The sequence below is a fragment of the Hyposmocoma kahamanoa genome, unplaced genomic scaffold (genome assembly GCF_003589595.1).
Source record: "Hyposmocoma kahamanoa isolate Upper Pololo Valley unplaced genomic scaffold, ASM358959v1 92, whole genome shotgun sequence".
Taxonomy (NCBI): domain Eukaryota; kingdom Metazoa; phylum Arthropoda; class Insecta; order Lepidoptera; family Cosmopterigidae; genus Hyposmocoma; species Hyposmocoma kahamanoa.
Window position 1 is genome coordinate 20,436,571 of NW_020654748.1, and position 14,603 is coordinate 20,451,173.

The 14,603-nt window shown below is 35.7% G+C and overlaps 1 protein-coding gene across 1 annotated transcript in view; it reads left to right on the forward strand.

Annotated features, from left to right (window-relative positions):
- Window positions 1-2,540, forward strand: part of LOC113236936 — a 398,691-nt gene extending 396,151 nt beyond the window's left edge. Inside the window, exons 8-9 of the mRNA XM_026473163.1 lie at window positions 1,241-1,307; window positions 2,505-2,540. Of these exons, the coding sequence (XP_026328948.1) occupies window positions 1,241-1,307; window positions 2,505-2,520 (83 nt within the window). The 3' untranslated portion in view covers window positions 2,521-2,540. The remainder of the gene's footprint in view (window positions 1-1,240; window positions 1,308-2,504) is intronic.
- Window positions 2,541-14,603: the final 12,063 nt, after the last annotated feature.

The following is a 14,603-nucleotide window of genomic DNA, read 5'->3' on the forward strand; positions in this document are numbered from 1 at the left end:
TATATAAGCATATTACCTTTAAGCTAATTTTATTTAACCAAAATTTAAAAAAATTAACAGACTAGACACTACCAACGATGATTTTATTTAGCGTTTTTTTTACTTTTACTTAAAATAAACCTTAACATAACCCAATAAGGTTTAAATGCGTGGGCTTACGGCACTTCCATTGTTTTTTCTTCCGTGGCTTCAACTATGTGTATTTTGTATTAAAGTGATTCAAGTTATTATAATTCTCGATCATAGTTTAGTTTAGTTTCTTTCCCTCAACGTTACAAATTTCATACAAATACAATTACATGTCATTTTATACTACTCTCCGAAAAGTAAACGTCAATTTACAAAATAATGAAGAAATAATTATATAACAGTAAGTCATAAAGTACGCAATAGTGTACATATACAAAATCAACATAATTAAACTAATAAATAATTGAATTAAACTAACAATGTCAAGTGTATACAGGAAATGTCAATATAAATGTATATTACAGTATAATAATACGGTGAATGTCAAATTCATTAAGAAATATAATAATTTAATTATTTATTAAGTACTTTGAGTATACTCTGTTTCTAAGTAAAGGGACTTTTCCAATAAAAGTTTCTTCAGTCTGCACCTGAACGTTTCCTCACAACATTCGTTTGACAGGTAGGTGGTCATAGTAGGTCGGTCCTATAATACTTTGCGACGCGGTACAGATCGGAGTTGTCCCGCACGACCGAGGCACCCACCCATCACCTCCACTCGCCCAAACTGTGCTAAGTGTGTCCGCGTGAACTTAGTGACCTCAAAAACATATTGCGAGCAGTGGGTCATTATTCGGCGTACATGTCTATCTACCTATTATAACCCTACCTCCCATCTACTATATAACCTTTTATAAGGGTCTGAAAAGACAAATAAAAGCAGCTGTCACGTGTTGGTATGGAACAAATTGATCGACGAACACGTCCCCTAAAATCAAATTCCATTCTGCCTATCTTTAGGTGACATTGTATAGTGATACAAGGGTCTGCAACGTCCGTTCATACTACTTTAAAAAAAAGACATTATTAAGATCGACAAACATGTAATTTATCGTGGTTTACTTAAGTACCAGTTATTAAATATGGAATTCCTTATTCCTAGCAAATAACATTACGTTCCATAGCATTTACATACATTCGTATTATTTATGTGACTGATAGTTATTCTAGTGTTACTAGTGCCAAATTGAATTCCTTATCTTTTTTGCAGGTCCAGTGGCATCTGCGTTGCTGACTGTTCTTTGTTCTGTGGTCGTCTTCAGTAATGTTATAATGAGGTTGGTATACTTAAAGTATTTGTATCAAACTATTCCTCGAGGCCAATTTCAATGAGCCCAAATACGTTTGTTGTACAGTAAATGAATGAACGAATGAACGAATGATATTTATTTGCTTAAAATATGGTTTACAGAAGGTGGTACAAGTATACGTAATAAAACAATGCTCATATTTTACCGATATCGGCATCCAAATTTATGGATGTCAACATTTTGGCAGCTAAACAATCCTAAAGCAATTCCTATTAAGTAAGATTAACATATTATAATAGTAAGTTATTGGCATGCCACGGAGATGTCAAAAAATATAAAACAATATAATATACTTACATTCTTTGTCAAATAAGTGGTAAAATTTATTGAGATGTATGTAAAGAATGACTTCTTTACATATAAGTCTCGGTTTTTAATTGTATAGAAATTTTTAACTCACAGGCATGACATCAGTTTACGTTTAAATAGAAGATTATTATTTATCATTTTTAAATCAGAGGGTAACGCATTATATATACTCATACACACCCCGCGTAGTGTCTGGTAGTTAGTTTGGCATAACTATTACAAACTAATCTGTGTGGGCCCCTTACATTTATATTGTGAATGTCTCGTGTCTTTCTAAAAAGTTTATTATTATTATTTACAAAATTGAATACTTCAAAGATATGCAAGCACGCGACTGCATCGATACAAACGCAAGATTGCATCGCTACACTTGGGATATAGAGGTTCTATATAATCGCCTAATCTACCTACCTAATCGCCTATAAATCTCAAGTGTAGCGCACGTTTGCGATTTAAATAACGGTGTACACGATTCTCTGGGTCCTAAACCACATATGGCCCGTACGTGTTTTTATATGCTGCAAATAACACAGGCTTCAAACTTCTTGCGCCGGGGGTTATAAATAAAGGTCAATGTACCTCAAATCATGTAATAAAAATCTAGTTACACATTTCTTACTACGGTGAGATTATTTACTTTTTGTACCTATTTTAATTTAAAACTGTTTATTGATTTTTCCCAGTCAATTCATGACTAATATATCGGGTGAAAAATAAAGTAACACCGTGATTAGCAACCTGTAACTAGAGATTCGTTTAGCGAATAACCACGAACGTCTTAAACTCTTAATTCTCTCTAGTTGAAAGTAACTGATTAATGTATAAAAGCATCTAAAATGCTGTTTAATGTTTCAGACAAATCCTCCGATGATGGCGGGCCGCGGCAGACGCTGTCTACGTAGATTAACTATTGTAAATAAATTTTAAAATAAAAAGTAAGTTTGGTCTGATTTAATCAAATACACTTACGTTTTTTTATTGTACTTTATACTTGCAAACTATTGGACAGTCCAAATGATGGAAAATATCATCTCTTTTAACACTGCTGACATCTGCGTCTCGAATACTTCCAGGGGTTGGCATGGTATCACAATATTTTCCCTACAGTAGCGCAACGCCTTTGATGTTCGGCGACACCACCTCTCGTGTAAGTACTGGCGCCGCAGATAATATGCAAAGGTTGTCACAAAATGGGAAAAAATATGATTATTGTCATAACGTAATTCAACATTTATTGATAATAACTATTACTTATCAAGATACAATAATCATTAAATATTACTAATCTGGTAATAAACTAGTGTCACTTTATTTTTACACTTGTTTCAGTTTTTTGTTATAAAATCTAACTATAAAGTGCATTAGTATTTGAATGAACAATTGAATCATAAAATAATATGGGAAACACGAGGATGGCCGCGATTTAAATTGTACTTAGTAAGTTAATCTGAAGGCCGGTATCGTGTCGTTTAGGGAGGTCAAAGAGCTGGCTTGTAGGAGAGAGGACTAGAAGAGGCTCCTCCGACAAGAGACTCTTAAGTTTGATGATAATTATGAAGTCAAATAATTTATTTAAAACATTGTTTCCAATTAACGAACATAAACTCTGCCTAAAATAGTCTTCTAGCTCATTACAGTATTTAACATAACATTTTATGTGTGCCATTATATATACGTACAACATTACATATGATTTTCGTATAACTCGCACTCGCCAACCCTTATCACTCGATCCGGCAAACTAAGCGTGTGCGGCAAAGTAGCATTAGAAATTCGTAAAATCTGCCGAGTCAGTCTGCAGCTCATTGGTTACGAGCAGTGGCTCCGGCATGACAACAGACATTAATTCCACTGCTGTGTCAAACAAATACACTGTAAAGTCACTTACAGTGTTTGGATTTAATAGCGCTTATATGATTTCTCTAGGCCTAATCTATACCCTGACATGTATGCAGCAATCGTTAAATGCATACAGTGTTGCGCTGAGTGAGCGAAAACACTCAGATCGCGCAATGTCTCAGGAGCGGGGGTCTACTAACAGTTGTCACGGCTCAAATTTTAACAATAGAAAACGACATTCTATCGTGTCAAACTAAAACACTGCAGGGTTCAATACAGTGTTTTGAAATTTCATAACAAGAATCTTTCGGCTTTTAACGAGATTCTTTATTCGTTTTTCAATAGAACGTACTTTCCAAAGTAAAATTATAATGGCTAGATAGATTTCTTTAATATATAATATGCAACGTAAGTTAAATGTGTCTTTTTATGTTATTAACCTGAAAAATTACAAAACACCGAAAAATCCCAAAAGCAGCTTTTTCTCAAAATGCTGTTATTGATATTACAGTGTTTTGGTTTGACATGGTAGGCCAGTCCAGTAAGATTGAAGGATTTTTTCTTTATGCATCAATAATTGAAACGAACTTGTGAAGTAAGTATTTTCACAAGACACATATGAAAATCATGGAAGTAAAAGATCGTAATATTCAATAAACAAATATTACACAATTCTATTCAATATTTCTTGTTCCTTGTTGTTATGTACATCATTAATTTTTTGTCAAAATTGTTGGTTACAAGGGTAAGCGAAGTTCTGTAATAATTATATGAATCTCTTTGTACGAGATATGGCTAATCGCATGAAAGCGTAGACTACAATCATTGACTTACAAATAAATGGACGACGGGTCTAATACAAAAACCACGAAAAAAATGTCCCAAGTCAACCTATTTAAACTTAGTGACATGTAAAGGAATATGAAAAAGCTAAAACGTTGAATTTAAATTGTAATGTCGTCTCAGTACTGTCTAATTTTGCTTGCTTCGCTGTCAGTCGAACAAACGAAGACTAAAGCGTGAATGACGCTCTGTATACGATTTTAACGCCCTATAAGTTCGGACACTTTTTAGCGCGGACCCGACGTCCATATAATTGTAAGTCAATGACTACAATACACATTCTTGGTTAATAAGGCCATATCTGCAAAATGACAAGTTTTCGGGATAAATTTAACGATTCTTCACACGAAATTAGTCGACAAATTTTACATACAATTTCACATGGTTTTTTAACTAATTCACGCTCCAATAGTAACTCGAGAGGACTGCCAATCTCTATATACAGATCGTCGTGCTTGCGATGGCGCTTGTCAATAGTCTGGAAGTAGTTTATGTTACGTAAATGGCAGTGGATATCAAATAATTTCTCTTGAATATGAAATTTAAGCCGTCAGTTTTTTTTCTTGTTATTTTAATATTGATCATGAGTTAAAACACGCACTTAAGTACGAGAGTTATCTGTTGGTATAAGAGGTTGGAGTACTGCTAATCGCGGTACAAGACGGGTCAGGTAATTAGTGCCTATTGGTACGTCATTTGTCACGATGAGTACCAAATAGATATTTTGTTCCTTATTTGTAAATAATTGACGAAACGAAATTTATCAAAGCTACTCTTATTTCTAGTGGTAACAAACAAATCAACTAGATGGCGCTTACTGCATTGATTTTTATGTATACTACTGGCTGTTTATTTCATTTAGTTTAGATTTAGCGACATCTACTACTAGCAAACGTAATTTATAAATTAGTTTGTAACACGCAATGCCATCTCGTTGGTCCAGATGAATAGGGTATTATATCAACAGATTCTTCAGGAGAGCAAAGTTTCTTCTAGCATTATTCCAGCCGCTATTGTTATTTGGTTCTCCCACTTATATGTATTTAAAGCCTACACATTTAACAGTATTTTCAAATACTTCATATTCTTATTCAGTTCCGTAGTTTTGACAAAATCCCGAAATTTTTGAGAGACGTCTGTAATATTACTTATAAAATATTTATGATTCAGAGTTTTAACTAAACTATAAAAGCTTAATACTTTTAAATTAAAGAAGGAATAATATTCAATTCGATATAACTTTGAAGAACATAGTAGTATCTCGAAGAATTACTTTATACTATATATTACCATAACAATTCAATGAAAAAATACCCCAAAAAGGTATTACCTTGAAATAATCGTCTTCGTTTTAGAAATAAATATTTTTAAATACACTTACCGAACATATGTTTTGGTTTTAATACCCTGTTCAACGATGACGTCTTGACAACTACAGCTTCGTGTGTAATACTGAATACGACTGTGTTGTTTAATGTTTAGGGCTAAAATGTGCAAAAAGTTCAAAGATACTCCCGCGCCATTTCACGTCCGGTCGTTAAAAGATCTTGTTGTTTAGAAATATCTCGATTTTTTTAATACGACTGCATTTCGAATAAAAAGTAAAAATTTGTGAATAGATACCCTGGGGCCTTACCAGGAACTCTTAATACGATTCATCTTAGGACCCATAATGAATTGTAGTGAGACAGCGCTATATCACCATCCCGCTTTTTTGTCATTACGAACCTATACTGGACTGTAATAAAAGTTCATGGTAAGGCCCCTGTTCATCCATGGCAACGACTATTGACACGCATACTTGTCAAAATTCAGTAAATAATTTTAGCTCATGGTTTATTAATACTTGCTTGTTATAACAAGCAAAAAAAACTGACTGCTTATATCGAGTTCTTGGGTTTTCGCGATTGTTACACATAGGAAATGAAAATTTTTTTTCCGGATTTAAATCGCGTATATTTGTTTTTTCACGATTTAAATCCGGAAAAATAGAAACATCTAATTATAAAACAAACGGAATCACATTTCATCGGTAATTAAATATGAAATATGTAATTTTGCAATTCTCGTCTATTATAGCAAAGCTCAAGTTAAACTGGCCGATTTGAAGTGAAACAATTGACGAAACCCGTCAATTTTTTCTAATTCGGGCTTGCCAATCGGAGCGCAGTTGGCAGAATAATTTTCAAACAAATTAAATGACATTTCGTCTTTATTTCTGGTTATGGCTTTTTTAATTGGTTCTGATCTGAATATTTTGGGTAGTGCCCCGGAGTGAATTCCCTAGTTCCGCGTAATTGATGTAGTTGTCTGACAATTAACACGTACTTACTCTGCTGGCTCAGCGATCCGAAGTGGGTCTTGGCCTCCAATATGAGGTGGCGCCAGCGCGCCCTGTCTTGTGCGATCTCCTCCCTAGTTCTCTGCCCCTACAAAGTGATGTTAAGAATGTATCCTTAATGTTGCAAGTGTATTGCCAGCCGTGAAGCGTAAGTCTCATTGTTATTTGCATTGGTTTAGTCTACTATTTACTCTGTCAGTAATGCTGCTTCAAACAAGTACGGTGGTAATTTAGTACACTACCCGTTCGGATTCTGCACAAACAGAGAAATCTCCCAACGTTTAACCCATCTCAAGACTCGTGACTAGCTAATGAGCGCATTTAATGGAGAACGAAACTTCGATTCAGTTCTGAAGCTAAAAAAAGCTTTGAAATCCTTGAATAGAAAACGTAAAATCGTATCAGTTTAAAATAATAATTATTTATGTGAAGCCATGCAAAGAAATATTTCATATTGTTTAGAATAAGTAAACAAATTTATCTCACAATGAAATAAATTTGTTTTACGAAGGAAATTGAGTCAAGTTCTAACAGAGAAATTACAATAAAAAAAACTATTTCAGGTTTTTTTTTCTAACTATACCTACTTTAGTATAAATTTGTTTTTTCACAAAGTATAGTTAACTTAAAAGGTTACCTAAAGTTTTTGTACGGTTATAACAGTTCGAAAAGACGTCTTATTTTTATGTTGGACGGCCTCAGTCGTAGGCGCTGGATGAGGAGGTCCCGGTAGGACTATTTGGGAAATGTAGGTACTTGTCTATATTGGTTTTGGTCTGGGTGTTCTGGGACACTTCCCACCAGTACCTACAGTACACAATAGTATGAGAGCAATAGAATTTACTATGGGGCACTCCCTAGAGCGAATTTATTTCCTTTTTATGGTACTCTCCATAGATGGAATTCCCTAGTTTCCAATCAGGTAACAGCTGTGGCACATTATTATTTCAATTCATTATTAATTTCTTTACTTATTAGTGAGTTTTTAAGTTAACCACCTTTATCTGAAATAAGTCCCTATCCATTGAGGTTCAAACGAAGTAATACTTTAAGTTCTTCTAAGCAATATACCTAATGTCGAATATAGAACCTGCTAAGTGAAGTTAATTGTTATGTAGAACTTTGTATACTTTCTTTATATTAACTTGAAAAGCAACTAGTCAACGAATGTGTAAGACGTCTTTAAAAATATGTCTATTATTTTGCCGTCAGTGTCAGAAAACCTATTTGCGTTTTATTTCTAATGAATAAAAACATAGTAACCTACCTACATATATAAGGACACTGACTGTAAGTAAATAAGTAACTACGAAACTTGTGGTAAGCATTTTTGTTATTTATTTCCTAATAGTTATTATATAAGGAGTGTAAATATATTTTGTAAGTTCCAAGACAAAAATGTAAATTCTATTTAAAAATGAATGTTCTTATTATAATTGTGTGATTCGTAGATGATTAACATACGAAAAAAAATTAGCCAAAATTAATGTAATTATTACATTATTGTAAAATGTAATTAAAACTTTCTTTTGGAACTAATTAGGTTCGTATTCGAGTCTGTCCGTTCGGAAACCAAGTTACGTATGTACTGTTGACTAAAGACGGTTTTCCACGGTCTATAATTTTACTGGTTACCTCGCATGAGCTCGCACGCGTTTTCACCCGCGCAACAGGGTACTCGTCCGAGGTGATGCGGACGCATCCGAACCTGTGCATAGACCAATGTACGACTAAAAATGGGCGGTACCGGTGCGCGGCGATTAATCGTCATTCGCATTATTGATTAATTATTAATATGAAAAAGGCGGGGCCTGTGTGTCTATCCACAGCTGTCGGCTGTACCTACGAGGAAATCTATAAAATCACAGACCGTAGGAGTCCGTCTTTGAAACGACGCGCCGTTAGCAAAAAGTCGTATAAAAAGCATTTTTTTTTATTAATGTGTTCTAGATAACCATTTCATACATCTGTATTAAAACTTTGGTGTGTCGTTCAACCGATGACAAATAAATGCAATTTTTGTATGATTTTTTTGAGACATTCGTTTGGAAGATAAGGAAGGTTATGTAAAAAAAATTGTCATATGTATAATCAAATTTGCAACAAAACCTATAGTCATAAGTCGTAAAAAATATGTCTGTGTTGTTTCGGAATCCAACATCAATATCCAAAACATTACCAAGAGTTGTTAAGAACTAAATATTTTACATAATCCTCCATTTTCAAATTCACTAGAGCTCGTATTTTGTAATCCTAAAGTGACCCGTTTCGCGATTTTTCAGATATGTATGGCGATTCATACTTATTCTTACATACTAGACGCAGTGCAAAACTGAAAAGCAGACAGGAGGCTCATGAGATTCACTATTATAAATAATAAAATATTTTTAAATCCATTCAGACGTTTAATCACGGCTGCTACTCGTTACGGTACTGGCAGACTTCTAATTATACATAATTACAAATATGAGCTCAAATTGACTTATGTATAATAGTAACTAATATAATAACTGTATGTATTGAAGGAAGTAGACAATATTTGTGTAAGAATCTATGAAAAATACCATAGTTAGAAAGTATCTCTATAAAAAACAATATTCATTTCGGAACTTTTATTCTTTCTGTAGTGATTATATAGTTATAAGTATTTACTTTTTATAAAGTCCTTTCCCGCTTCTTCTAAGATCGTCTAATTTAGAGACAGATGTAGCAGTAGAAGTACTGCCATATACCTATTTCAGCGGCAAAGCGGGAACCTGAACGTTACTGCGTGTGACCGCTACAATAGCAACGCCACTCAGATCTTTACGATTTAACTTTCAGTGACACAATGATATCGGTGGGCGTGTCGCTTAGCACTAGACGCACTACTTGTTTGTTCTGTCACGTGATACCGTATAAAAATAACCCTTGTTCTATCCAGTCAAAAATTCTGGCATCTCACGTACCGAAATCCGGAGGTCACTGATCTCAAACAATAACTCGATGACCAAAAAGTCTGACTTTGAAAATAAATCACTGAAATGATTATCGGGTCAAAAAAGGCAGGCATATCTATTGTCGTCGAGCCCGTGCTAAGCCTATTAGAGATATTAGAGAAGTGATTATGTTAATGACTAAAAATCTTGCAGCAATGCATATAGCACGTGAAAATTGTTCGTAATTGTGTAAACGTAATTTCAACCTGGCTTAAAAGTTATGAAAAGCAATTCAAAGTTGCGATTTCTCGGTAATGCCTTGATAAAAACAGTGATAGTCTAGATAGGACAAAGTTTATGTAAGTTGAGGGTTCCTTTCCAGCTAAAGAGACAGTACCATTGAATCCTTAGATATAGATAAAGGGCTTTACAAAAACTGAATACGATTTTCGTTGTCAATTGTACGAATTTTATACGATGTTTCAAATTCTATGTTAATTAACTCAACAATGTTGTAATTTATTTTGAAGAAATCTGTTGAATAAATTACTATAAAGAGATTGATTGTTTTCTTTTAAATTTCCTATTTCAAAGTAATTAGGAACTCGTCGTGGTTCAGCAATGTGGCTCGCTAGGAGGGAGGATTCAACGTACTGCCATAAGTGCGGTGACGCAGATGACACGGCAGCACATCTTAGAGGTGTGCAACCGCTGGAGTGGACAACACCGCACTGTGGTAGCGACCATCGGAAATGATCTCTCCCTGATCAACATGGTGGCCGTCATATTGAACAGCAAGAGAACGTGGAAGACATTAGTGTATTTTTAATTTTTATTGAATTGATATTCAATTTTTTTTTTTGTGAAATTACTCCACTAGTTTGTTATAGAACACTCAGAAAAAAATCCTTCTATCCGTTCGGATTCGAACCGACGTCTTCCAGCTTACCGTGCCAGACGCTATACCAACTAAGCTCGTTGAAAAACCAAATGCAAAGACACTACGCAAGCACATAGAAAAATTTGTGAGGTCCGCTGGTCCGTTCCGTTGCTCAGTTGGTATAGCGTCTGGCACGGTAAGCTAGAAGACGTCGGTTTGAATCCGGCCGGATCGAGGGAATTTTTCTGAATGTTCGATCTTTGTATTAATAATTATAACAAACTAGTGGAGTAATTTCACAAAAAAAAAAATAATATCAATTCAATAAAAATTAAAAATATAGTGAATAGCGACATCTATCAAACAGCCTCTGTGACTGAATGGTTACCATGCCGGACTGCAACGCAGAGGTCCCAGGTTTGATTCCCGGTTCGGGAGAAATATTTGTATGGCCTACATTTATTTCTCTCGTGAATTTGGGTGTAATTTGAGGTTGTCTTTGTGTGTGTCCATGGCACCCGCGACACAGGGTTTCCCTAGTGCGAGGCTATGTTGAGTGTGTACTTTATTAAAGAAAAAAGAAAAAGAAAAAGAAAAGAAATCTCTCGCCAGGACTGGTAGCTGTAAAGGTACTAACTGGGTGATAAATATTTCATAGATTTCTCATAGATGGCGCTACGACTAAAAAATCGTTGAAAAACCAAATACAAAGACACGATGCAAGTACGTAGCAAAATTCGTGAGATCCGCTGGTTTGTTCCGTGGCTTAGTAGGTATAGCGTCTGGCACGGTAAGCTAGAAGATTTCGGTTCGAATCCGGCCGGATTGAAGGAATTTTTTCTGAGTGTTCGATCTTTGTATTATTAATTATAACAGACATTACTGTGTTCCGGGTAAGGGTACTTTGAAGGGTAAGGGTGCTGGTGAAATAACAGGCACATGGGATTTGTCAACATATGTCCCAGGGTGACGGTCGCAGTGGTAGTGCCGTCAGATCTTTGCGAATTAAAGCTCTGAGTGACACTGCAACTATTATGGGCATGCACGCAGCTTATCATCAGGCCAACAACTTGTTATGTCAAACACCGTCGCGTAAACAAGTCTGCAGTCTGCGAGCATATCATGGATAAACCTACACATTCAATGAAGTTTGACAAACCCCTGGTCCTTGCAAAAGAAGTCCGTTATCTACCCAGGATGCTGCGAGAGGCCATTGAAATTAAAAAACATCCTAATTTCAACAGGCAAGATGGTTTCTCCAGGTAACTTTCAACAGGTAAGTTTGGGATCCACTTTATCCCTCTAATGAAAAATCCCAAACAGACATAAGACTGCAGTACTAATTAATATGTTTTAGTTTATTCTAATTTGTATTAATAATTAATAATAAATTGGACTTAATAAAAACTAATTCGATAAAATAATTTTGGTAAACTTAATATAGCGTAAATTGGAATGTTTTCCTTGTAAAATTAAAAATAAGGTATTTAATTAATAACTATTGTAACTATAGTGAAAAAATAGGGTGGTTTGCATCAATATTAGACATAACTGGTTGAAGGCTGTACCACCTCAGTCAACCGTGACCATGGGACCTGTAAAGGGCCCGAAACGTCGGTTTGTTTGAAAAAACAAATATACGCGATTTAAATCCGGAAAAATAGTTTCATTTCCTAAGTGTAGTGTTCTAGTGGGGCCAGCAAACAGGGGACGGGGATTCCTTGCCCACATTGCACGGTCTCACTTGTTTAGGAAGATGAGTCTAGCGAGCTGATCCTCCCTTCTTTAGCGCGGGCACCCTGGTGGATACCAAAGCGGCTGAGGACGTCGTAGCGGTGAATTTTCGAGATCCCACGACGCACACAAACCCTGGGCAAGAGAATAAGTCGGAGGGGAAGGACGGTTAGTGGGTACGCCCCCACTAAAGGGGCAAGTCTCAAATAAAGTATTTCCTCTCGAAAATAAAAAAATGTCGGTCACTTCCAATTTGCTCGTTCAAAATGTACATATATATATATATATACAGGCAAAACTCACGAGAGCATAGAAACTAATCTTGGCTACCAGCACTAACAATAGCGTGCGAAATGTTCATGTTCACGCCTGTGGAGATAATCACATGACGTCATTTTCGAGAGTAAATTGAGAGCTAGGGGAAGATATATCTTTTGTCTTCATTTTCTTTGTTCTCGAATTCATTCATGACCGAGAACTACATGGCCTAATTCAAACGAATCCATGAACAAATAGATATATCCTCGCAACTAAATGAGAGAATGAAAATATGAATAACATTTCTAAATTTCTCTAATCATTTACAAATTATCTACAAAAACGGAGCGGAAAAAAGTATTGTCGTAATCGTAATTTTGATTGACGATGAAGAGATAGATCCCAGGTTAGAATCCCGGTAGGACCAAGAGGAATGAACTTTACTAAATTGATTCAGAGACAGTCACGAATTAGTACCCGTTTTATACGAAAAGAAGACGAGACAGGTTATCAAAACGGTGGAGCAATAATATCGCAGAAGTAGCAGGAACGCTGTGGCTAATTTGTTATAATTATAATACTATATAAGATGTTCACGACCATGGAGCTTCTAGAATACCTATCGATCCTATTCTTCAAAGTAGACAATTTATGTTTAACAGCGTTTTCAAAATAGATAGCGCGTCTAGAAGCACCATGATGTTAAACACCCTGTCTAAGTAAAGGTGCTGCAATAAAATGAGAGGGTCTAGGTTTACTTTATTACACCCGTCAGAATAAACCATAAAAAAGACTACGAATAACCGTCTATCAGGGTATGGCTGGCCAGCTTACAGACAGAGACGGACAGTAACACATAACAAGATAGTATAGAAAGAGAAGAATTCTTGCCTCCTCTCATGGTTAAAGAGGATTATGTGGCGCTATGGAGACGGCATGGAATACCATAGCATCATATTTGCACAACCGTCAAGCAAGAGGTAAGTTACGTTGTGTATCTTGAAGTATCACCTTTTTTAAGTATATGACTTGAATGTTTTGCAAATTGAGTCAGCTCTATCCGTGACCCGAGTTATTAAACAGCTCCTAAATCGGGTGTTAAGTGCTGTCGATTGAAACACTCTGATTGTTTGATAAAGTCTCAAGTGACCACGGCCTTGCTTTTTATTGACTTAATAAAGATCTTGAGAAATAGCTGAAGTGCTGAGTGGGGTTTAATAATAAGTTGAAATTTAGACCACACTGCTATGATGATACTTATTCATTAATAAAAATAGTTAATTTAAGTAAGATATTGATGTCATCTTCTTGTCACTTGCCGACTCATCATCATCAATCCTTTTATACGTCCCACTGCTGGACACAGGTCACTTCTTAAGCGAGGGTTTAAGCCATAGTTTTTGGCTCACCGCCCTCTTAGGCAACCACCACAAAAAATAATTGAAAACACGTATTTTTATATGAACTTAACACAAAACGTCACAAGGAAAAGAAATTGTGGTGTAGTTTATATACATAGATAAATCAGGTTTTTTTTCCTAATGCGGTAGTACCCCTGGACGGCATCGACGCCCCACAACTGCTTCCGAGATCCCTACTGACCCTTCTAGGACTCTTCAGCGCCCCCTGGGGGACGCTAGGGACCAACTACACAACTTTGAGAAACTATGGTTTAGGGCATAGTCCGCCAGCTAGCCCATTGCAGATTAGAGACCGTTTGTCGAGTTCAAATTAAATTCCGCACATAAATTTCGGTAGAAGTTTACAGAGGTAGATTTGAACCGGGTTTGAAAGCCTCGAACAGGATACGAACGACCTCTGCTTGAGAGACGATCAAGCCATTAGACTACTACGGATTCTTCTTGCCAACTACAACTTGTAAACTAATAAAAATTAAACAATATGAAATCCTATCTATAATATGAAGTTAATAAAATCGGATATTATTAAATTATACAGAACAGAGTGTTGTATAAAACGTCTTCACGCCCAAATCCGGATTATCGTCCGGCAGTTCCGGTGAGCGTAAACTCGCTAGATAGAGTGTATAAATTTGAGGCCATGAAAGCTGCGGCTCACTGACGGAGCAATAAGCAGTTTAGAATTTAGAAAGGCACAACGAAAATTGTGAAAGAATAACA